This window comes from Rhineura floridana, chromosome 3, assembly GCF_030035675.1.
Source record: "Rhineura floridana isolate rRhiFlo1 chromosome 3, rRhiFlo1.hap2, whole genome shotgun sequence".
NCBI lineage: Eukaryota > Metazoa > Chordata > Lepidosauria > Squamata > Rhineuridae > Rhineura > Rhineura floridana.
The window spans coordinates 227,645,320-227,669,722 of record NC_084482.1 but is presented as its reverse complement, the minus strand read 5'-3'; the positions used below and the strand labels follow the sequence as shown (position 1 = coordinate 227,669,722).

The 24,403-nt window shown below is 49.3% G+C and overlaps 1 protein-coding gene and 1 long non-coding RNA gene across 5 annotated transcripts in view; one reads left to right on the top strand and one right to left on the bottom strand.

The window, feature by feature from the left end:
• The window catches only part of LOC133381842 (zinc finger protein ZFP2-like), a 44,597-nt gene extending 29,794 nt beyond the window's left edge, over positions 1 to 14,803 (bottom strand). The window contains exons 1-2 of one of the 3 annotated variants that reach the window (XM_061621370.1): positions 12,034 to 14,803; positions 10,390 to 10,446 (exon numbers count right to left, since the gene is read on the bottom strand). In XM_061621370.1, the coding sequence (XP_061477354.1) occupies positions 10,390 to 10,446; positions 12,034 to 12,298 (322 nt within the window). In that variant the 5' untranslated portion in view covers positions 12,299 to 14,803. The remainder of the gene's footprint in view (positions 1 to 10,389; positions 10,447 to 12,033) is intronic. The other 2 variants (XR_009761736.1, XM_061621372.1) reach the window with 2 other exon arrangements.
• A 592-nt stretch (positions 14,804 to 15,395) lies between these two features.
• LOC133381882 (uncharacterized) overlaps positions 15,396 to 24,403 on the top strand; it is a 32,717-nt gene continuing 23,709 nt past the window's right edge. For both annotated transcript variants that reach the window (XR_009761739.1, XR_009761740.1), the window contains exon 1: positions 15,396 to 15,492. This is a non-coding gene — a long non-coding RNA (uncharacterized LOC133381882). The remainder of the gene's footprint in view (positions 15,493 to 24,403) is intronic.

Genomic DNA, 24,403 nt, shown 5'->3' with positions numbered 1-24,403 from the left:
ATGCTGGCTCCTTCTAATCACAGCATTGTCATCTAGATAGTTGCCAATGGACTCTTTTATTATCTGTTCTAATATCTTTCCCGGTATTGAAGTCAGACTGACCGGCCTGTAATTCCCCAGATCTTCTTTTTTGACCCTTTTTAAAGAGCGGGACGACGTTTGCCCGTCTCCAGTCCTCCGGCACCTCTCCCGTTCTCCAGGATTTCTCAGAGATGATGGCAAGAGGTTCCGAGAGTACATCAGCAAGTTCCTTCAATACTCTGGGATGCAGTTCATCAGGCCCTGGAGATTTGAACTCATTTAGGTTAACTAGGTATTTCCTGACTAGCTCCTTATCAATCGAAAAAAGAGCAAAGACACAGAGAACTAGACATCACAGTGTAAAGGCAGAGAGATTTTGTTAAGGCGTTTTTCAGAAGGACTCCAGGTTTGAAATAACCCTAAGAATTATTGAGTAAAATGTGCCCCTATGTTCTACTGTTTCTATATTTAATTTCACACAAAAATCATACCTCTAGTCAGTGTTTCAGTGGCTCCCAATCTGAATTTGTGTTCTTGGTTCATTGATTAAATTTAATGTGTCCCTTCTTTGTGTCCACAGGTTAGGCCTGGGTGTCCATTTGGGTACACAACTCTTACTTAAAAATGCCTTGCAGATCCTAGTCCAGCATTCTGAGCACTATGCTACACTAGCATGCACTTTTCCACCCCACTTTGTTTCCATCTCTCCCTTCCTTTAGTTCTCTTTGCTCCCCCCTTGTCTTCTAATGCTCAAATAGGCCATGTGTGTGTATTGCAATGATACTGCTTTGCATTTGTATACATTTGGTCTGAAACACTTATTGAGTTCTGTGAAGGCAATAATTTGTTTCTTGCAAACACCTTTTTGATCAACCAAAAAGACAACTGTACACATGGACAACACCAAATGGTCAAGATGGGAATCAAATTGATTATATCATTGGGAGCAGAAGATGGAGAAGTTCCATACTTTCTGCAAAAACAAGACCAGGAGCAGACCGCGGTAGATATCATGAACAGGTCGTATCAAACATCAGAGTAAAGCTAAAGAAGAACAACAAAGCAATCATAATGCCAAAATACAATTTAAATAACATCCCAGAAGAATATAACAATAAATAATAATAATAATAATAAATTTTATTTGTTAGTCGCCTATCTGTTCGACTGAAAGGACACTCTAGGCGACTTACATAACATTTTAAAATACAATATAAAAGCAACACATTTATCAATCTAACATCATAACACAACAATAATACATAAAGAAAGCTAATCTACCTCAACATTCTTATAGGCCTGCCTGAATAGCCAGGTTTTTAAGGTTCAGCGGAAACTCAACAGGGAGGAGGCATGTCGAAGATCGTAGGGGAGAGAATTCCAGAGGGTGGGGGCCACCACCGAAAATGCTCTTTCTCTGGTCCGCACCAGCCTAGCTGTTTTGACTGGTGGGACCGAGAGAAAGTCCTGCGTGGCTGATCTTGTAAGGCGGCCTATTTGGTGATACTGGAGGCGGTCCTTCAGATAAACTGGACCGGAACTGTATAGGGTTTTAAAGGTCAACACCAACACCTTAAATTGGGCTTGGTAAGCCACTGGTAACCAGTGTAGATCTAACAACACCGGGGTGATGTGATCCCGGCGGCGGCTATGCTTAATCAAGCGTTCCACCGCATTCTGTACCAGTTGAAGCTTCCGGACCATTTTCAAGGTTAACCCCACATAGAGCGCATTACAATAGTCCAAGTGAGAGGAGACCAGGGCATGTACCACTCGTGGGAGTAGATGTATAGGAAGGTAGGGCCGCAGCCATTGTATCAGATGTAATTGATACCAAGCTGCCCGGCTCACTGCCGAAACCTGAGCCTCCATGGACAGCTGGGAGTCAAAAATGACCCCAACGCTGCGAACCTGGTCTTTTAGGGGTAATTTTACCCCATGAAGTACCACATCGATATCTCCCAATTTTCTCTTGTCACCCACGAGCAACACCTCAGTCTTAATGGGGTTTAGCTTCAGCCTGTTCTCGCCCATCCATCCACTTACGGATTCCAGGCACTTGGACATGGTTTTCACAGCCAACTCTAGTGAAGATTTAAATGAGAGATAGAGCTGAGTGTCATCCGCATATTGGTGACACTGCAGCCCAAAACTCCTGATGATAGCTCCCAGTGGCTTCACATAGATGTTAAACAGCATGGGGGAGAGGATAGAACCCTGTGGTACTCCACAATTAAGAGGCCAAGGGTCTGAAACCTCATCCCCCAATGCCACCCGTTGGTACCTACCCGAGAGATAGGAATGGAACCACCGTAAAACAGTGCCCCCCATTCCCAATCCCTCAAGGCGGTTTAACAATTTACCGTGGTCAACGGTACCGAAAGCCGCTGAGAGATGAGGAGGACAAGAAAGGTATATTCACCCTTATCCAATGCCCTCCTCATATCATCCACCAGAGCGACCAAGGCAGTTTCAGTTCCATGTCCAGTCCTGAAGCCTGACTGGAATGGATCTAAATAATCTGCTTCATCCAAGTGTGTCTGTAATTGCTTAGCCACCACTCGCTCTATCACCTTGCCTAAAAATGGTAAATTAGAGACTGGGCAGAAGTTGTTCAACTCTTGGGGATCCAAGGAGGGTTTTTTCAAGATAGGCTTGATCACCGCTTCCTTGAGGGCTAATGGCATTACACCCTCTTCCAAGGATGCATTGACCACTGCCTTGATCCCTTCGCCCAGTCTTTCTTTACGGCTCATGATGAGCCAAGAAGGGCAAGGATCCAGCAGACAGGTGGTTGGCTTCACAGTAGAGAGCACCTTGTCCACGTCCTCAGCGAGGAGAGGCTGAAACCGATCCCATCGGACTGGAGTGCAACTGGCCACCTCTGGCCCACTTCCTGTATCCACGGCATGTGGGATCATGCTCTTCAGGCGTTCGATTTTATCAGCGAAGTGTCCAGCAAATAAGTCACAGGAGGCTTTAGACTGTTCCGTTGGATCCTGAGCAACAGGACCGACCAGGCTTCGGACCACTTGGAACAGCCTCCTGGGACAACACTCTGCCGATGCAATAGAGGCAGTGAAGAATTGCCTCTTCGCTGCCTTTGTTGCCACCTGGTAGGCCGCTATTGCTGCTGTAACCAGTGTCCGATCATCTTCAGTGCAAGATTTCCGCCACCGGCGCTCTAGTTGTCTCACCTCCTGCCTCAGACCTCGCAACCGTGGTGTGTACCAGGGTGCTGTCTGAGTTCTGCTCAGGGGGAGAGGACATTTTGGAGCCACCCGGTCTACCGCCCTAGTGATTTCCCTATTCCACTCCCCCACCAGGGTTTTGACCGGGTGCCCTTCAGCAAGCTCCAAATCCCCCAGCGCAGTCAGGAATCCTTTGGATTCCATCAGGCATCTGGGGCAGACCATCCTAATGGGTCCTTGCCCCCTGCGGAGGGTGTGCGGCATTGAGAGGTCCATATTCACCAGGTGGTGATCTGACCATGACATGGGGTTAGAATGAATAGCCCCCATTTCCAGAGCACTTCCCTCCCCCCCGAAACAAACACAAGGTCAATGGCATGACCGGCTACATGGGTGGGCCCGGTATTACTAAGGTGCAGTTCCCATGAAGTCAATCAAATAAAGAACAGATTTGAGGCTTTAAACTTAGTTGACAGAGAACCCGAAGAACTATGGAGTGAAGTCAGAGACATTATCAGGGAGGAATGCAAAAAGACAATACCTCTAGTTAAAAAGAGAGAAAGACCTCAATGGATGACTGACGAAACTCTTAAAATGGTTAAAGAGAGAAGGAAAGCAAAAGCAAATGGAGATAGAAACACAGTCAGAACCCTAAATGCAAGAATACAGCAACTAGTACATAGGGACAAAGAGAAGTATTACAATAGTTACTGTATAGAAATAGAAAAGGACAACAAAAAGGGAAGAACAAGAGCCCTATTCCAAAAGATTAGAGAAATGAAAGGGAAGTTTAAACCGAGAGTGGGGATGTTGAAATCATCAAAAGGGGAAGTGCTTCTTTCCAGAACAAAGATGGGCCTTTCCGTGTTGCATCAAGGCAAGATGCAAATGCAAAGGGAGATGTGTGCCAGCTTTCAAAAGAGTGGTTTTACAAGATGATGCCAAATGGCGAGAAAATTCTGCGGTCATGGATGGTTTACTCACTCGTCAGCAAGAATTTACACTGTTTTTGCTGCTGACTGTTTGCCGTTGGTGCTACAGATACGACATCCACATTTCTGACTGGGTTTCAGAAGTGGTGGAAACTGAGCCCGAAAGTACATAACCATGAGACATCTGAAGAGCACCTACGTTGCCTTGAAAAGTGGAAAACATTGGCAGCAGGACTTAGGCTGCTCAAAACCATTGACGCCGAAACTATTGCTTTTATGGAACGAGAAGAAAAAGTGGAGGGACATCTTGCACAGATTGCTTGATATCACATTGTTTCTTGCCAAGCAGAATCTAGCATTTCATTGGCCACAAGGAAGATGAATCTTCATTGAATAAAGGGAACTTTCTTGAGATGGTTGAGATGCTTTCAAAATATGATCCAGTGCTGAAAGAGCACCTAATGAGATTAAAACGGAGCACATGTACACTTAAAGTATCAGTCTCTTATCTTGCACCAAAAACTCAGAATGAGTGCCCTGGCAAATCATGTGAAGGAGATGCTTGTCATGGACATAAAGTCTGCAAAGTACTTTGGGATCATGTTCGACAGCACACCTGACATATCACATACTGACCAGATGTCCGAAGTGATCAGATATGTAAAAATCAACAATAGGAAAGTTGAAGTAAAAAAAGTATTTCTAGGATTTTTCCCTTTAAAGGGGAAAAAAGCTGCTGACCTCAGTTCTGACATTCTTAAAAATCTGGAAAGTGATGGACTGGACATAATGATGTGCCGTGCTCAAGGTTACGATAATCCTGCCACTATGGCTGGAGTCCCTGGAGGTGTACAAGCCATTCTTAAGGGAAAGAACAAGAAAGCTATTTGTAATGGATGTGTGGACCATTTGCTTAACTTGTGCGGTCAGCACTCTTTTGCTGAAAATGCATCGTGTGTGACATTTTTTGGAACTCTTGAGAGAATGTTTTCTTTCTTTGCTGCTTCCACCCATCGATGGGATGTGTTAATTGACCATACTGGAGTCTCAGTGAAAAGGCTAACAACAACACGCTGGAGCGCTCATCATGCGGCAGTTAAGCCAGTTAAAGAAAAGTTTGATAAGTTTGTGGGGGCGATTGAAGCTCTTTGTGATCCACATGAAAATTTGGACACAAGAGGTGCAGCACAAGGTTTTTTGCCTGCTGTCTGTGACTTCACTTTTCTGTGCTACCTGTACTCCTGGTGTGATGTACTTCAGGAAGTTAATCTTACACAGCAGTACCTGCAGACTAAGGGCTTAACTCTCGACAAGGTGGTGACAAAGGTAGAGGCGCTCAGACTTTTTCTGCACGAGGAGCGCAGTCACCTAGTGGAGCATGCAATTGAACAGGTGCTTTTAAAATCAGACAAATATGGAATTGCAGTAGAGAGAAGAGCCAGGTTCAAGAAGAGGATGGCAGGGGAGCAAGCAAGCGATGCTGGACTCACTCTGCAAGAAGAATTAAGAGGGTGATGCTTGAGTGCATTGATCGCTTTCATTCTGAACTCCAGTTCAGATCAAGAGCTATCAAGAAAGTAGCAGCCATGTTTGAGGCTGTTCAAGCGAAGAGTCTCATATCTGCCACTGCAGAAGAGTTAAAGGTGTCCATTCCAAAATTGACCACTTTCTATGATGAGGTATTCGAGAGTGAGCTTTTAACAGAAATATCAAGGCTGAGAAGACACCTGAAAGCAGCAGAGATTGATCTGGAAGAAGCCAAAGATTGGGCAATATTAGACGTTTTGACATTCATAGCTGAATGGGACTTCGTAGAATCTCTCCCAACCCTTTCACTAAGCCTAAAATTATTTCTGACGATTTGTGTGTCTGTGGCTTCATGTGAGAGGAGCTTTTCAAAGCTGAAACTTATGAAGAACTATTTGCGATCTACCGAAAGTGAGTTGGCGAAAGGCATTGATTTCAATGAAGTGATTCACAGGTTCGCAGCTTTGAAGGCCAGGAAAGGAAAGTTCTGATTTAGTTGAGATGTTCACTAATTGCTGAAATGCTTGTGTATTTGTTCCTGTTTATTTTTTGGTATTATTTCATTTATGAGTATAATAATAATAATAATAATAATATTTTATTTAGCAGACGCCCATCTTTCCGACTGAACGGACACTCTGGGCGACATACAATATAAAATAGAATATAAAATACAATCTGCTCATATACATAATCATCACATTATTAATTTCCATATGCATTTGTCTACAACTTCTACATTATTTGGGCCGTTATTGATTATGCAAACCTAATCCATTAATGTATCTCATGTAACAGTAAAGTTTAATGTTAAAATGAACATAATTTTGATGTAGTTCTTAAACGTTTTTACTTTGAATTCTATTGTTTTCTTACCGAATTTTCACTTTAACCACATGAAACTATGTATAAATGTAAATACATTTAGGCTGTGCGTATGATATTGTAATTTAAAGGAGTAATTTTAATTTTGCTAGTTGTTTATGTCACTACTATTGCCATTACATTCAGTGATATACGGGAATTACGATTTACGAGTAACATTAGTACAAAAAACATTACTAAGGATTCTGTATGGTCTGGTATGGGAGGAGGTCCATGGGGGTGACACCATGAGTTACCGCACCGGGTGACACCAACCCTAGTGATGCCATTGGTCAGAAGCTTCCCAAAACCTGAGATTTTAGGGGTGGGCCCAACTGATGTCATGGAGGTGGGTCTGACTGATGTTATGGGGTGGGCCCAAGTGATCACTGGGCATGCCCAAGTGATGTCGTTAAGCATGATACATTAAGCATCAATCACAGTTGCTTGGAGCATACAATTAAAAATATATCTGGAGCTTTGGAGTGTGTTGCCATCAGTATGCTGATGACACGCAGCTCTATTTCTCCTTTTCATCTTCTTCAGGTGAGGCTGTCAATGTGCTGAACCGGTGCCTGGCTGTGACAATGGACTGGATGAGGGCTAATAAACTGAGGCTCAATCCAGACAAGACTGAGATGCTGCTAGTGGGCAGTTCTTCTGACCAGATGGTGGATGTCCAACCTGTTCTGGATGGGGTTGCATTCCCCCTGAAGGAGCAGGTTTGTAGCTTCGGGCTTCTGCTAGAACCATCTCTGTCACTTGAGGCTCAGGTAGCCTCGGTGGCACGGAGTGCCTATCTGGACAGGGATAACCTGGCTTCTGTTGTCCATGCTCTGGTAACCTCCAAATTAGATTACTGCAATGAGCTCTACGTGGGGCTGCCTTTGAAGACTGTTCAGAAACTGCAGCTTGTGCAAAATGCAGCGGCCAGATTGGTAACAGGGACCAGACGGTCCGAACGTATAATACCAGTTCTGGCCCACTTGCATTGGCTGCCTGTATGTTTCCGAGCTCGATTCAAGGTGCTGGTTTTGACCTATAAAGCCTTACACAGCTTGGGACCACAATACCTGATGGAATGCCTCTCCCAATACAAACCCACCCGTACACTACGTTGAAGATCAAATGCCCTCCTTTGGGTGTCTACTCCAAGGGAAGCTTGGAGGGTGGCAACAAGGGAGAGGGACTTCTCAGTGGTGGCCTCCAAATTATGGAATGATACTTGTGATGAGGTGCGCCTGGTGTCAACACTGTTATCTTTTCAGCACCAGGTCAAGACTTTCCTCTTCTCCCAGGCATTTTGGCATGCGTTTTAAATTGTTTATACAGTAATTTAAATTTTTAAATTGTGTTTTAAATTGTTTTTAAAATATGTGTTTTAAATTGTATATTTGTTTTAATGTTTTTGATTGCTGTAAACTGCCCAGAGAGTTTCAGCTATGGGGCAGTACACAAGTGCAATAAATTAAAATAAATAAATAAGGGACTAAGCCCCATAGAACTCAACAGGACTTACTTCTAGTAGATATAGTTTGGATTGTGCTGTAAAGCTTGACTAGGGATCCTCTGCAAAGCTTGACTAGGGATCCTCTGCAAAGCTTGACTAGGGATCCTCTGCAAAGACATCCATATCCAAGCAGGGTTGGCAACCCCCTGCCTGGAATGCCCTGCCCGTATCTTTTAATGTGGCTGCTCCAAACCTCTTTACAGATTTGACCCTTCACTTCAGAAAGAGGTCTGAGAAATGAGTAAGAGTAAGAAGATTCTCTGCCCTTTCTGTCTACCCTGTGGGCTGCTATAAACTCACTTTGACAGCAAACCCAATTCCAGTGAGGAATAATTAACAGAGAGAAAACACACATGGCTTGGTCTACCTTCACAGGCAGTAGCTTGGGAACAACAACTGCAGCTAATCATCATCATCATCATCATCAAATTTTATTTATGAGTCTCCTATCTGGCCAAGTGAACAGCCACTCTAGGTGACGTACATCAATACAATAAATACAATATAAAAACAATGAGGGCCACAATCAATAATTAAACTAAACACTACAATTCTAGTTAATAACAGTATTAAAACTAGCCCACCCTAGGAATCCCGTAGGCCTGCCTGAACAGCCAGGTCTTCAAGGCCCGGTGGAAACCTATCAGGGAAGGGGCATGGCGAAGGTCGAAAGGAAGGGAATTCCAGAGGGTGGGGGCCACAATCGAAAATGCCCGCTCTCTAGTCCGCACCAGCCTCGCTATCTTAACTGGTGGGACCGAGAGAAGGTCTTGTGTGGCTGATCTCGTCAGGCGGCATAATTGGTGATGCTGGAGGTGCTCCTTCAGATAAACTGGACGGAAACCATATAGGGCTTTATAAGTCAACACCAACACCTTGAATTGGGCCCGGTAAACAACTGGTAGCCAGTGTAGATCTACTAACCCCAGAGTGATATGATCACGGCAACGGCTGTTCTTAATCAATCGTGCCGCCGCGTTCTGTATCAGTTGTAATTTCTGGACCGTTTTCAAGGGTAACCCCACGTAGAGCGCATTACAGTAGTCTAAGCGGGAGGAGACCAGGGCATGTACCACCCGTGGGAGCAGATGGGCAGGAAGGTAGGGTTGCAGCCTCCTTATCAGATGTAATTGATATCAAGCTGCCCGGCTCACTGCTGAACCCCGAACCTCCATGGACAGCTGGGAGTCAAGAATAATAATATTCTATAACATACCAGTCTGTCCCACCTGGCCCAGAGCTTCTCTTGGGTGCAGTGCACCAATAATGGCATCTATGCACAACCAAAACGGACAAAAAGAGACAGAGAAAAATAGATAACGGGGGGTGCCCACCCAACAGTCTGCTCAGGGCCAGGACAAACCATATACCCCAGGATAGGGAAGGGTGCCCTCTGTAACATACCAGTCTGTCCCACCTGGCCCAGAGCTTCTCTTGGGTGCAGTGCACCAATAATGGCATCTATGCACAACCAAAACGGACAAAAAGAGACAGAGAAAAATAGATAACGGGGGGTGCCCACCCAACAGTCTGCTCAGGGCCAGGACAAACCATATACCCCAGGATAGGGAAGGGTGCCCTCTGTAACATACCAGTCTGTCCCACCTGGCCCAGAGCTTCTCTTGGGTGCAGTGCACCAATAATGGCATCTATGCACAACCAAAACGGACAAAAAGAGACAGAGAAAAATAGATAACGGGGGGTGCCCACCCAACAGTCTGCTCAGGGCCAGGACAAACCATATACCCCAGGATAGGGAAGGGTGCCCTCTGTAACATACCAGTCTGTCCCACCTGGCCCAGAGCTTCTCTTGGGTGCAGTGCACCAATAATGGCATCTATGCACAACCAAAACGGACAAAAAGAGACAGAGAAAAATAGATAACGGGGGGTGCCCACCCAACAGTCTGCTCAGGGCCAGGACAAACCATATACCCCAGGATAGGGAAGGGTGCCCTCTGTAACATACCAGTCTGTCCCACCTGGCCCAGAGCTTCTCTTGGGTGCAGTGCACCAATAATGGCATCTATGCACAACCAAAACGGACAAAAAGAGACAGAGAAAAATAGATAACGGGGGGTGCCCACCCAACAGTCTGCTCAGGGCCAGGACAAACCATATACCCCAGGATAGGGAAGGGTGCCCTCTGTAACATACCAGTCTGTCCCACCTGGCCCAGAGCTTCTCTTGGGTGCAGTGCACCAATAATGGCATCTATGCACAACCAAAACGGACAAAAAGAGACAGAGAAAAATAGATAACGGGGGGTGCCCACCCAACAGTCTGCTCAGGGCCAGGACAAACCATATACCCCAGGATAGGGAAGGGTGCCCTCTGTAACATACCAGTCTGTCCCACCTGGCCCAGAGCTCCTCTTGGGCACAGGGGATGAATAACAGCATCTACAGAAAACCAAAATGGACAAAAAGAGGCTGAAAAAAATAAGGTAAATCTGCTCTGGGCCAGGACAAATCATACACCCCAGGAAAGGGGAGGGTGTCCTCTATAACATACCAGTGCATCCTGCCTGACCCAGAACTTCTGCTTGACGCAGGGCACGAATAATGGCATCCACGGAAAACCAAAAGGCACAAAAAGAGGCAGAAAAAAGTAAGTAACTGGGGGTCCCCACCCAACAATCTGCTCTGGGCCAGGACAAATCATACACCCCAGGAAAAAGGAGGGTGTCCTTTATGAGATGCCAGTTTGTCCCGCCTGGCCCAGAGCTTCTGTGAGGCGGAGGGCATGCATAAGGGCATGTACGCAAAACCAAAATGGACAAAAAGCACCCCAAAGTAAATAAGTAAGTCGGGGTACCCACCCCAAAATCTTCTCTGGGCCAGAACAAATCATACACCACGGGAAAAGAGAGAGTGTGTTCTATGAGATGCCCATCTTTCCCAGCTAAAATAATGAAGAATAAATAGGGGGAAATATTTAATTTGCGGTGACCGCTCCAAAATCTGCTGTGGGCTATGAAAAATCATTCACTTGAGCAAAGTGGATAGTGTCCTCTGCGAAATGCCACTCCATCCAGCCTATAATGGTTTTTCTTGTGGACCCCAGTTACTTATTTTATATATATACACTGGTATGTTAGAGGGGACACCCTCCCCTTTCCTGGGATGTATGATTTGTCCTGGCCCAGAGCAGACTTTGGGATGAGCACCCCCAGTTACTGATTTTTTTCACCATGTTTTTCTCTATTTTGGTTTTGCATAGATGCCCTCATGTGTGCCTGGCACCCAGCGGACGCTCTGGGCTGGATGGGATCCAATGGCATCTTGTGGAGGACACCCTCCCCTTTCCTGGAGTATATCATTTGTCTTCGCCCAGAGCAGATCTTGGGGTGGGCACCCCGTTACTTCTTTTTTCTGAGCGCTGTTTGTCCATTTAAGTTTTGCGTAGATGCCATTATTCATATCCTGCGTCCAGCAGAAACTCTGGGCCAGGCGGGACGCACTGGTATGTTATAGAAAACTCCCTCCCCTTTCCTGGGGTGTATGATTTGTCCTGGCCCAGAGGTTATCATGGGGTGGGCACCCCGAGTTACTTATTTTTTATGACTTTATGACATCATTATGCATTTATAATAATATCAGAAGCCTGATGATTTTGATTGCATAAATGTATTGGTATTCTTGATGGGGGGAGTCCCCCGATCGCAGTGATATATCATACGGGGTACCCCAACATACATTTTGGGGTTCAGAGACATGTTAACTTTGGCTTGAAGTTGCTGTAGCTGTCAACTTTTCTTTTTTTTAGTGTTTTGAACTTTCAAGCAAAACTGGAACTGGGAATTAGGAACAAAAGTCAGTGTTGTGATGTGCCCGAGGGATGCTTCGATCCGGCCCCAACACAGCTCAGGGGAGAGGCAGACGGGACGGGGAAGAGCTGCATGCCCAGATCTGGAGGGTCTGCTGGGAGGGGGCGCTTCAGGGGGTCCTCTCCCTCTCCCACCCTCCCCTCCGTGCCCCATTGCCTACCTTTGTCTCCAGGCTCCCCCCTTGCAACCCCGCTCGCCAACATCGCTGCGCACAAAGAGAGCTCCGCGCTTCCAGCCTGCATTTCTCGCACGGAGGCGGGGCAGGAAAGGGAAGTCCCGCCTTTGCGCTCTTCCGCTCCGTTGTCCTTTGTTAACCCGTTAAGAGCAAAGTGGCTGAAGCTCCTCGGCTGCTTCGCAGGGAGACCGGAAGCCCCTTTCTGGCCGGTGACCCTTCTCCATATTAAAACGAAAAATGAGAGGCACATTTTTAAAAAAGGGCTTCAAGGGAACAGCTTAGGTTATCTAAACCCTGTTTCCTTTACGTCAGTCTACCATAAATAGAATTTCTTGGCCAGACAGGGAACAGTGGCATCTCAGAGAGGACACCCTCCCCTTTCCTGGGGCATATGATTTGTCCTGGGCCAGAGCAGATTTTGGGGTGCGCACCCCCAGGTACTTATTTTTTCCTGTTTGTTTTTCTCTGCCTTCATCCATGCCCTGCGCCCAGCAGAAGCTCTGGGCCAGGTGGGACGCATTGGCATCTCATAGAGGACACCCTCTCCTTTCCTGGGGTGTATGATTTGTCCTGGCCCAGAGCAGATTTTGGGGTGGGCAACCCCCGTTTATTATTTTTGATGATTTTATGACATCATTATGTATTTATAATAATATCAGAAGACTCTTTAATTTGGTTGCATAAATGTATTCTTATTCTTGACGGGTAGAGTCCTGCCGATCATAGTGATATATCATACAGGGTACCCCAACATATATGTTGGGGTTTAGAGACATGTTAACTTTGGCTTGAAGTTGCTGTAGCTGTCAACTTTTCTTCTTTTTTAGTGTTTTGAACTTTCAAGAACAGTTCTACACTTAGGAAAAAGAAACCAAATGATCTTGGAATTGTCGTTGATCACAAGCTGAATATGAGCCAACAATGTGATGTGGCTGCAAAAAAAGGCAAATGCTATATTAGGCTGCATTAACAGAAATATAGTTTCCAAATCACGTGAAGGACTAGTTCCCATCTATTCAGCACTGGTTAGGCCTCATTTTGAATACTGCGTCCAGTTCTGGTCTCTGCCCTTCAAGAAGGATGCAGACAAACTGGAACGGGTTCAGAGGAGGGCAACAAGGATGATCAGGGGACTGGAAACAAAGCCCTATGAGGAGAGACTGAAAGAACTGGGCATGTTTAGCCTGGAGAAGAGAAGACTGAGGGGAGATATGATAGCACTCTTCAAGTACATGAAAGGTTGCCACACAGAGGACGGCCGGGATCTCTTCTCGGTCGTCCCAGAGTGCAGGACACGGAATAATGGGCTCAAGTTGCAGGAAGACAGATTTCGACTGGACATCAGGAAAACTTCCTTTTAGAGCCATACGACAATGGAACCAATTATCTAGGGAGGTAGTGGGCTCTCCGACACTGGAGGCCTTCAAGAGGCAAGCTGGGCAGCCATCTGTCGGGAATGCTTTGATTTGGATTCCTGCACTGAGCAGGGGGTTGGACTCAATGGCCTTATAGGCCCCTTCCAACTCTACTATTCTATGATTCTAAGGAACTGGGAACTAGGAGCCAACTTCAGGGTTGCAATAAGAGGCAACATCATAGAAGCTTATAGAATTATGCCTGGTGTGGAGGAAGTGGACCGAGAGAAGGACTTCTCCACAGAGCAGCTGGTTAGACTATGGAACCCCCTACCACAAGAAGCCATGTTGGCCACCAGCTTGGGCGGCTTTAATCAATAAAATATGTTTACAAAAAGAGAAGATAGGATTAGACAAACCAGTGGAGGAAAAGGCTCTTGAGAGCATTGCTCTGCCTCACTGTTGGAGTTTCTGGAAACCGAGTCAGGCAGGGGGGAGCGCTCTTTGGGCTCCGGTCCTGCTTGTGGGCTTCCCATGGGGGCATCTGGTTGGCCACTAAGAGAGCAGGATTCTGACTAGGTGGGCCCCCTTTGGCCTCAACCAGCAGCCCCTTCCGATGTTCTTATGTCCCCATTCCATTTTTTCTTCCTTTGTTGTTTTAATACTGTTGCATATTTTGGTCGTGATCTGCTTTTAATCCTCCTGTTGTCCTAATAGGGTTCAGCATCCCTATGGAGAGCACTTTTGAATGTTCAAAGCACTTCACAGGCAGTCCCTGGTGGTCCTTACAACAGCCTGTGAGGTAGTCCAGGTGTGCATCCAATTGCCTGTGGGGCCAGGCCCTCCAGATGGCTCTAGCAAGTGAGTCCAGCTGTATTGGGGGGCATTAATTCATGATCCCATAAGTGGCAACCAGCAAGGTTTTGAGCATGGGGAGAAACCGCCCATGGAAATCTCTCTCCCTCTGAGTAAGGGATTGGTGCCCTATTGCCCTGGGGGTGCTTGTGGGGCTCCCCCCCCCCGATGTTAGGCTTACCTCTTCAGCTCTGCCATTCTCAAAAAAGGTGATTCTTCCATGCTGTTGCTGTTTGGGGTAAAGGGGGGACTTCACGGGGGGCTGGAAGCTGCACCTACTTCTCTTGGCTCTGGGGTGGCTGCAGCGGGCTGGATCGGGGCCAGTCTCCCCCTCTCCCTTCCCTGAAACTGCTGGGAGTGGAGCTCAATGCATGGGGAAATATCCCCCCCGAATCCCCCCGGGGGCACAAGGGAGAGCAGGGGGGTCAGGAAAGGATACCCCACTTGTAGTCCCAAGGGCCTGGAGACAGGGAGTGGGGGGCCCTCATTGGAGGGTCCCAGTGGAGGGGGGCGGGCTTCTCCCTGCATAGCTGAAAAGAGCCACAGAGGGAAGGAGGGAAGGAGGGAGGGAGGAGGCCCCCACCACTGCCTCACCGTGCCCTCCCCGAAAAGTCCCCTCCCTCCCAGCCCAGGCAAGATCTGCACACAGACCTCAATGATGAGGGCAGTGGGCTGATACCCCCGTAAGTAGAAATCTAGCACGCCAGGGAGAGATGCTGCAGATCAAACGGTGGCACTTGTCCTGGTGTCCTATTTGCAGGGACAGTTTTTTCTTGTTCAGATGTCGGGGGGAATTAAAAATGGGATGCGCCAGCTGCAGTTAGGGGCCCAGTCCATTGCTGCTGCCATTCGGGGCCTCTCAGCACAAAAAGTCCCTGCACAGAGAAATCTAACAGGCAAAAGGAAACGGGGTTTAGGCTAACCTAAGCTGTTCCCTCAAAGCCTTTTTTAAAAATGGTGCCTGGAAATTTTGTTTTTACTATGGAGAAGGGTCACCGGCGAGAAAGGGGCTTCCCGCCTCCCCACGTTCTCCCTGCGAAGCAGGCGAGGAGCTTCAGCCACTTTAAGGGTTAACAAAGGACAACGGAGCGGAAGGGAAGAGCGCAAAGGAGGGACTTCCCCTTCCTGTCCCGCCTCTCGGCGAGACATGCAGGCTGGGAGCGCCGGAGGAGCCCCTCTTCGTGCGCGGCGATGTTGGCGAGCGGGGCTGCGCGGGGGGAGCCTGGCGACAAAGGTAGGCAATTGGGGCGGAGGGGAGGGTGGGAGGGGGCGAGAACCCCCCTGAAGCGCCCCCTCCCCGCAGACCCTCCAGATCGGAGGCTGCAGCTCTGCCCCATCCCGTCTGCCTCCCCCCTGAGCTGGGCTGGGCTGGTTGTGTTGGGGCCGGATCGAAGCATCCCTCGCAACGTCTGTGGTTCTGGTGATGGAATTCGTGGCCTTCAGCTTGGAGATGGAGGCGCCTCATAGTTGGCATAGAGCTAAGTAGACACCAGCGAGCTAAATGGGCCGCTTCTGCATGTGTCCTCAGTTGTCCTTTGGTTCAGCTGCGATAGTTGAATAGAGAGGCTCTTCTTTCAATGCCTTCATTCTGCCAGCCCTCCCCAGTTTCCTATTCTGTTAGAATCAAGGTCACCGTTTAATTTAGGGAAGCCCAAACGTGGCCTCGCCCTCCTTGTTTTAGGGTAGCCCGGCAGACAAACTGTTTAGCGAGTGACGTTTTTCTTGAAATGTGTGCAAATTGGTGGGAGCTACCTCCCTCCCTCTTCCTACACCAGGTGTAAGTTCCCTACTAAATCAGAGGATATTATCCAATTTCTCCACACCACGCACCTTTATGGCACATCCACAGTGTTCATTGAAAGCATATCGCTTCCCCCCAAGAGTCCTGGGAGTTGTAGTTTATGAAGGGTGCTGGGAATGTAGTGCAGTGAGGAAAAACTATTATCCAGGATTCGTTGGGGGAAGCCATGTGCTTTACATTTGTGTTGAATGTGCTTTAAATGTCTGCTGTGATCACACACTTCTATCATGACTCCTCTAAGCTTTTTTTCTACAGCAAAAATCGCCAAATGTTGCCACCCTTGATCATTTAGGTTGCCCATTTCTCTACCTCTTCCACTTCTAAAATGCTATTTTTGTGGACAGGCAACCAGAACTGAAGACAGCATCCAAGTAGGATCACATCTTAGAAGTGTATAATGGCGTTATGATATTGGCAGTTTTATTTTCAATCTGTGTCTTAATGATCCCTCACATGGAATTCACAAATTTCATACCTATAACATCAGTATCTTAATTGGGGCATCCACTATGACCTCAAGGTCTCTCTCCTGTCAGTCACCACCAGTTCACTTAGGATTTTTCACTTCTGTGCATCACTTGACGCTTGCTTACATTTAATTGCATTTGCTCTTTAATAGCCAAGCCTGCTTGGAGAGTTCCTTTTGGAGTTCCTCACAATCCTTCTTTATTTTAATCACCCTGAACTAGATATCAACAGTAAAGTTGGTTACCTTGCTTCTCACCCCAAATCCATGTCATTTAGAAACAAGTTTAAAAGCACAGGTCCTAATCCTGATGATTGGTGGGTGGGGCGCTTCTTACATCCCTCCGTTGGGAGAACTATTCAGCAGTACCTGAGGGGGAGTTAAGGAGGAGCGAAAGGTTGCGCGCCCATTTAGCCCCTTCCTAAAGAACAGGCGGGAAGCAGCCCCTTGCTCTGTCAACTTTCTCCCAATGTCGCAGGACCTGTATCCCTGTATTGCTTCATGAGAAAGCGCAGTCTTTGTTGGACATTACTCTAATAAAACACGAATTAACTACAACCTCTGGTCTGGTTCCTGAGTCGCATCCTGGGCCTGACAGGTAGTCATTGCAGAGCCGGAGTTCCCCACATTTCTTTTTGACAAAGAGGACAGGGGCGGCTGCAGGGGACGTGGAAGGGCGAATGAACCCTCGGCGCAGGTTCTTGTCTAGGAACTCTCTGAGGGCTGCCAGTTTGGGTTCCGACAGGGAGTAAAGCCGGCCCACGGGAATCTTGGCTCCGGGGAGCAGATCAATGGGACAGTCGTAAGGATGATGGGGTGGCAACTGGTCTGCCTCTTGCTTCCGAAACACAGTCGCAAACTCCCGGTACTGTTGCGGTAAGGCCTCGGGCACGGAGCTTGCCTCCTGGGTCATCAGGATGCGCTCCTTCGGCCTCCAGCAGTTGGCTTGGCAATAGGGGGATCTGAGGGTCAGCCGGCCCGTGGACCACTGGATGATGGGGTTGTGCTGCTGGAGCCACGCCAGGCCCAGCACGACCGGGAAGTGGGGTGCGGCAGCCAGGTAGAACTAGAGGCTTTCCTCGTGCTCCCCCAGGGCCACGTCGAGCAGCACTGTCTCCTGTACTACAGGGCCCGAGGCGAGAAGCCAGCCATCAATAGTCTCCACCAGGAGGGGGCGGCGAATGGGTTGACTAGGAACCCGGTGGAGCATGGCAAAGGACACGTCCATAAAATTGCTGGTGGATCCCGAGTCCAGCATGGCGGGTACTTGTAGGGTCCCCCTTCCGGGGACTGTCAGTGCGATCAACACGGTCAGATGCTTGGGCGGTGAGGAACTGAGGTGGCAGGCCCCTTGAACCACGAGGTTGCCCCGGCTCAGGGGCCTGTGAAGGCTGGGGCATGGGTGTTTCCCGAGGCAGGGGCTGTGGGTGGTTTTGCAGAACACTGGGCTGCAAAATGTCCCGGGGCCCCGCAATACAGACAGAGGCCCTGTTGCCGGCGTCGCAGCTTTTCGGCCACAGAGAGACGTGGCCAAGCCCCTCCCAGCTGCATCGGTTCTGCCGGGGGTGTAGGGTCCTTACCGACGGGCGCCGAGGGCCCAGCCACTGGGGCTGATGCTCTGTAGACTGGCTGGGGTCGGTTGGCAGCACGCCTGCTCTCCAGCCTCCCGTCAATCTGGAGACACAGGCGTATGAGGGCGTGCAGGGTTCCAGGGCGTTCCACCCTAGCTAGCTCATCCAGGAGCTCATCCGACAGCCCCTCCTGAAATTGGTCCATTCGTTCCAGCCCAGGTTTTGTTGCAATAGGCGAAAGTCTGTTACATATTCCCCCAAGGGGCGTCGGCCTTGCCGCAGCCTGCATATGCGGCGGTTGGCTGTAGCTGATTGGACTGGGTCCTCGAACATAGCCTTCAGTTCTCTGGTGAAGGCAGCGAGGTCATTGAGCACGGGGCTCCGCTCGAGGAGTAGGGATGTGGCCCATCTAGCTGCGGCCCCGGTGCACAGGTTAATCAAGAATCCCACCCGGGTCTTATCATCTGGGAAGGCCTCTGCTCGTAACTCCATGAAGAGCTGGGCCTGGGCCAAGAAGGCTGGGAGCTGGTCGGAAGCCCCAGTAAATTTCTCTGGGAGGGTCACAGGGCACTTGGCTCTCCCTGTAGGGAGAGGGGGTGGGGCTGCTGCTAGCTGGGTTTGCACGCCTTGGACGGCCAACAACAGCTGGTCTACTTGTGAGCGCAGGAGCAAGTTTTCCTGCTGGAGTTGCTCCATGGTCAGTGTGATGCATCCTTCCCTGGCTCTCCCTGTCAGGTTCCTACCTGCTCGTGGTTACTGCCTGTCACTAGGCACCACCAGGGACTCCACCAGTCTGGACCGCTCTCTCTTATGGTTTCTCTCCCCGCTCTATATACTAATACTAGTATTCCCAGAGACTCTGAATACTGATATTGTTATTCTCTTCACCGCTGCCACCATTTGTTACAGTTCCCCTTCAGCCTTGGTCATTACCTTACCCTCCCTTCTGGTCTGTGAAACCCCAGCCAAGGATCAGGCCTTTGGTAAACCAAATTAAGTATTTATTACAGATAACAAAGCTAACAAGATTAACAAGATTTCTTCTTAAGGCACATAAGCATATGGTTTTACTCAATACTAATCCGAACTCCACCTCCCTCCTGGCAAACAACTCTCTAAACCCCACCAAGCAACCCACTCAGTTCTCTTCTCCCCCCCCAGATTCCACTCTCACTCTTCCTTTTATACATTCAGCCATTTTAAACACTCAGCCAATCATCTCGCATTCTACTGCCCATTCACTCCCCCTCTTTCACTCCACTTACCATGTATCTTCTAAACAACTAACACTTACCATATATACATTAATATAGGAACATCACAGTCAGCACTTCCCCCACTCCCTCATTTGCCTGCTTTGTTTTGGGCTGACTGCAAACTGTCAGCTCTACACTGCGTGAGCAGTGCCGGTGGGGACTGGAAATTCCTGGGTGGTTGGCAGGGAAGCAAAGTCCTTAGCCGGCAGTCTGGCCATAAATCTGCCAGGTCTAGGAGGAGGGGATCTGATAAGGGCCAGGCCTGTCCGAAGCATACTTGCCGAGTCCGGAGTCCAGAAGCGAGGTCAGTAGAGGTCTGGGATCAAGTGCCAAGGGGTCAGTCCAAAAGAGATTGCAAGGAAACTAGGAACACACAAGCCACGCCTGACATTGCAGTCAGCAACAAGCTGCAGCCAAGGTGTGCCTTATAAAAAGCAGGGTTGACAGCAGGTGTGAGCCCTGAGCGTTTGGGCCTTAAGGAGACAGGCCTGCCTCTCTTCTGCCTGACCTTCTGCTGTCTACATTCTGCAGGTGAGGGGGAGTATCCTGTTCACTGTCTGTGTCTGGCTGCAGGGCCTCTGCTGTCCCTGGGGTGCTCAACAGCTGAGGGGGAGAAGGAGCTGGATTCTCAGGAGGCTCCTCCGTGTCTCCTTCTGAGTCTGCTGCTCCTGGGTCTGCTGCTGTTACTCCCGAGTCGTCCTCATCTGAGGAGTCCTCTGACGGGGCCATGACAGGTGGCATACAAGGTTTCCATGGTGATGGGTGCTCCCCCCTTGCTCCGTTCTGGTCCATGTCATTCGCCATGGGAACAGATTCGAGTAGGGATGTTGGTTGAGTCAAACTGTCCCATCCAGAGCCGGACGAATGAGGCTGAAGTGTGGGTGCAAGTAAATCTGATTTTATTAGAGTAATGGATACATCAAAGGCATTGCGCTTCATAGGAAACCCTGCGCTAACTCACTAGAATCCCTAACTATACTCTAGACATGCTCTGCAGCGTGTGAAGGAAGTTGACTCAACGACTCCCTACTGGGAGCGGCAGGCTTATGTAGGAAATGTTTTCGAACGTAATCTCTGACTCCTTCGTAATTCCTGTCTTTGCCCTGTCCCTTTCTTGTGGCGGTGGGAACGAGGAGACAGGGGACGCGCATCCAACGGCTCATCGGAAGACACCTGCTCCCGAGCAACGGGCTCGAGGTCAGGGAGCTGTGCCACATTGGTATCCCCCTGGGAACTGCTTGGCAAGGGAGGAGCTGGTGCTGTCTCTGGAGCTTCCCCCAACAAGTCCTCTGCATCAGCTGAGGGCGGCGTGCTCTGTTCCTCGGAGAGTGCGCTACCCATGGGAACTGGCTGGAGTGCAGGCTGACCCCCTCCCGCAAGGTCCTGCTCAGACACAACAATCCCCAACTCTGCTTCTTCTGGCAGCGGAGGCGCCTGAAACTCATGCCTGCCCCCTTCCTGTCCTTTCTGGGTTAGCTGAGGCTCAACTCCACCCGAGAAGGAGCCCCCACCCGCCCTGGCCTCCAGCATCAGCACCAAGCAGAGCGTGTGGAGGCTGGGAAGGGACAAGGGTGAGCCTTCTTTGCAAGAGAGCGGAGACCAGGAATCTCCCTGCAGCTCCTGCTTTTAGCTTGGCCACTAATAATGAATGCTAATTTAATTGGTGAGGGGAGATCAAGAAGGCAGGTAGGTCCCCTTATTTGGACCATCAGGTGACATGGCATGTGCGTGTCAGGGGGAGGCCAACTAAACTGGGCATGTGAGGAGGGGAAGGGGAAGAGGGAGATTCCAGCCCCTCCGGGGTCTGCATCCGGTTGCTGCGCTGGATCAGGATCTCCACGTTCCCCTTCATGACCGCCATGTTGGCCAGGGCACCCTGCGTGTTGGCACTGACCCGGCTGGCATAGTCCGGCAGACTCCAGAGATTCTGCTTCTGGGCCCAGTCCACCTGCCGGAGCTCTTTCTCGTCAAAGTCCTGCAGGAACTCCCCAGACATCTCCAAAGTGAAGCTGTCCTGGAAGAAGTCCAGCTCCACCTCCGTGTCCTCCACTGAAGGAGAAACAATGGGGTGGGGGACATGGGGGGAGAGAAAGAGGGAGAATTGGCTTGGAAGGAGGGCAGCTGGGGTTGTTGTCCCAAGGAAGAAGGAGGCCGCCCCAAGGACAAGGTCCCCAGGAGAGGGGCGGTGTCCTTCCAAGCCCCCTAAACTGTCTCTTCATTAACTCTCTGCCTTAACAGGGACATGCCGGGGCGAAAAGCCATGAATCCCTGGAACGATGGAAGGGAGGGAGGGAGGGAGGGAGGTAGAAGGATTGAAGGGAGGGAAGAAGAGAGGTAGGGAGGGAAGGAGGAAGGCAGGAAGAAAGGGAGGGAGGAATATAGGGAGGGAGGGAGGGAGGATGGGAGGGAGAGGAGGAAGGAAAGAAGGGAGGGAGGAGAAAGGAAGGGAGGAAGAGTGGAAGGAGAAAGGAAGGGAGGAAGAGTGGAAGGAGAAAGGGAGGGAAGGAGGAAGAGAGGGAGGGAAGGAGGAAGAGAGGGAGGGAGGGAGGGGGAGGGAGAAGGAAGGATGGAAGGGAGGGAGGACAGGAAGGAAAAAATGAAGGAAGAAGGGAGGGAGGAAGGGATGGAGGACAGGAGGGAGGGAGGAAGGGAGGTAGGAAGATAGGGATGGAGGTAGGAAGGGAGGGACGGAGGAAGGGAGGGAGGAAGGAAGGAGGGAGGGAGGAAGGAAGATAGGGAGGGAGGGAGGGAGGAAGATAGGGAGGGAGGGAGGGAGGATGGAAGATAGGGAGGGAGGGAGGGAGGATGGAAGATAGGGAGGGAGGGAGGGAGGGAGGGAGGAGAAAGGATGGAAAAATTGAAGGAAGAAGGGAGGGAGGAAGCAAGGGAGGAAGATAGGGAGGTCTGACGGAGGTCTGACGGTAAAATAATGAAATTCACTTGCCCACACAAGTGGGTTGTCTACTGCTTTACCTGTTGACTAATATAATAATTTAACTAGAACTTGCAGACACAGAGAACTTTTAAAAATGGGAGTGAATGCAGACTATGGAGATATTGTGGGGGAAATGACTGAAGAGAGAGAGGTCTGCATGCAGAATCCGCCTGTGCCTGGTGGTCCCGTCTGTGTGTGTGTGTGATGGATCTAATGGGAGGCCTGCGTTGGGACCAGAATCACATTATATATTTTTACAACAGGCAACATAAATCCTGGTCTTTCAGCCAGACAGTCTGAATCCAGCTTTGCCTTTCCGTGTTGCTGAGTGACAGAGCATCCACTTTGCAAGCCACAGTCCCAGGACAGTCCCCGGAATCTCCGGGTGGGGCTGGGGGGTAGTCCTGCCTGAAACAATAGGAGGCTAGATGGGCCAGCAGCCTGAGACCACATGAGGTGGATCCCTATTTTTGTGTATTAGAAGATTCAGAACAGACAAGAAAGTCCTTCTTCCCGCAGCTCAGAGTGAACCCGAGGAAATCGCTCCCACAAGAGGCAGCTCTTGGCTCTGGTTCTGCCTGCTGGTGGCCTTCCTCTGGGGGCATCTGGCTGGCCACGGGGAGACCAGGAGGCTGGACAAATGTAGGATGCTGGGGTGCAACTCCCTCCACGCTCTTCCCACCACAGCACAGTGCCCAGGGCCAGGACCCCTCCCATTCCCCTCCTCCCCCTTGACCCCCTATAACATCCATCCTGCCCCCCTCTGGGTTCCCCCTGACCTGTCAGGGCTCCGGCCCATGGGCACCAACAGAGGCAAAGGGCTCCTCTTTTGCCCATTGCAGCAGCAGTTCTTCGTGGCCAAGGAGAGGGATGGATGAAGGTGGGCGAGTGCTGAGTCTCCACAGCAAGCAAGGGAATTATTCATTTATTTATTTATTATATTTATATAATGTCCCATAGCCAAAGCTCTCTGGGCGGTTTACAGTAACTAAAAACATTAAAACAAATATACAAATTTAAAAACACATAATTTAAAAACAATTTAAAACACAATTTGAAATCTTAAAACAATTTAAAATAATAATAACAATAATAATAAATTTTATTTCTAAGTCGCCTATCCGGCCGTATGAAACGGCCACTCTAGGCGACGTACAAATGAATAAAATAACATATAAATACAAATGCAACACCAACTCTACATAATCAAAACCCACCCACATCTTTACAGAATAAAAATGAGATTACCCAAAAGGCCCGCCGAAACAGCCAGGTTTTCAATTCTCGGCGGAAACCTCCAGGGAGGAGGCATGGCGGGCGTCATAGGGCAGAGAATTCCAGAGGGTGGGGGCCACAACCGAGAATGCCCTCTCTCTGGTCCGCACCAGCCTAGCTGTTTTAACTGGCGGTACCGAGAGAAGGTCTTGTGAGGCTGATCTCGTCAGGCGGCATATTTGATGATGCTGGAGGTGCTCCTTTAGATAAACTGGACTGAAACCGTGTAGGGCTTTAAAGGTTAATACCAACAGCTTGAATTGGGCCCGGTAAACAACTGGTAACCAGTGCAGATCTTCTAGCACTAGAGTGATATGATCATGGCGGAGGCTGTTCTTAATCAAACGTGCTGCTGCATTCTAAACCAGCTGTAGTTTCCGGACCATCTTCAAGGGTAACCCAACATAGAGCGCATTACAGTATTCTAAGCGAGAGGAGACCAGGGCATGTACCACCCATGGGAGCAGATGGGCAGGAAGGTAGGGTCGCAGCCTCTCTATTAGATGTAATTGATACCAAGCTGCTCGGTTCACTGCCAAAACCTGAGGCTCCATGGACAGCTGGGAGTCAAGAATGACCCCGAGGCTGCGAACCTGGTCCTTCAGGGGCAATCTTACCCCATTCAACACCAGGTCAATATCTCCCAACCTTCTCTTGTATCCCACAAGCAGTATCTCGGTCTTGTCGGGGATCAGTTTCAGCCTATTGCCTCCCATCCATTCACTTACGGACTCCAGGCACTTGGAAATGGTATCCACAGCCAACTCTGGTGAGGACTTAAATGAGAGATAGAGCTGAGTGTCATCCACATATTGGTGGCACTGCAACCCAAATCTCCTGA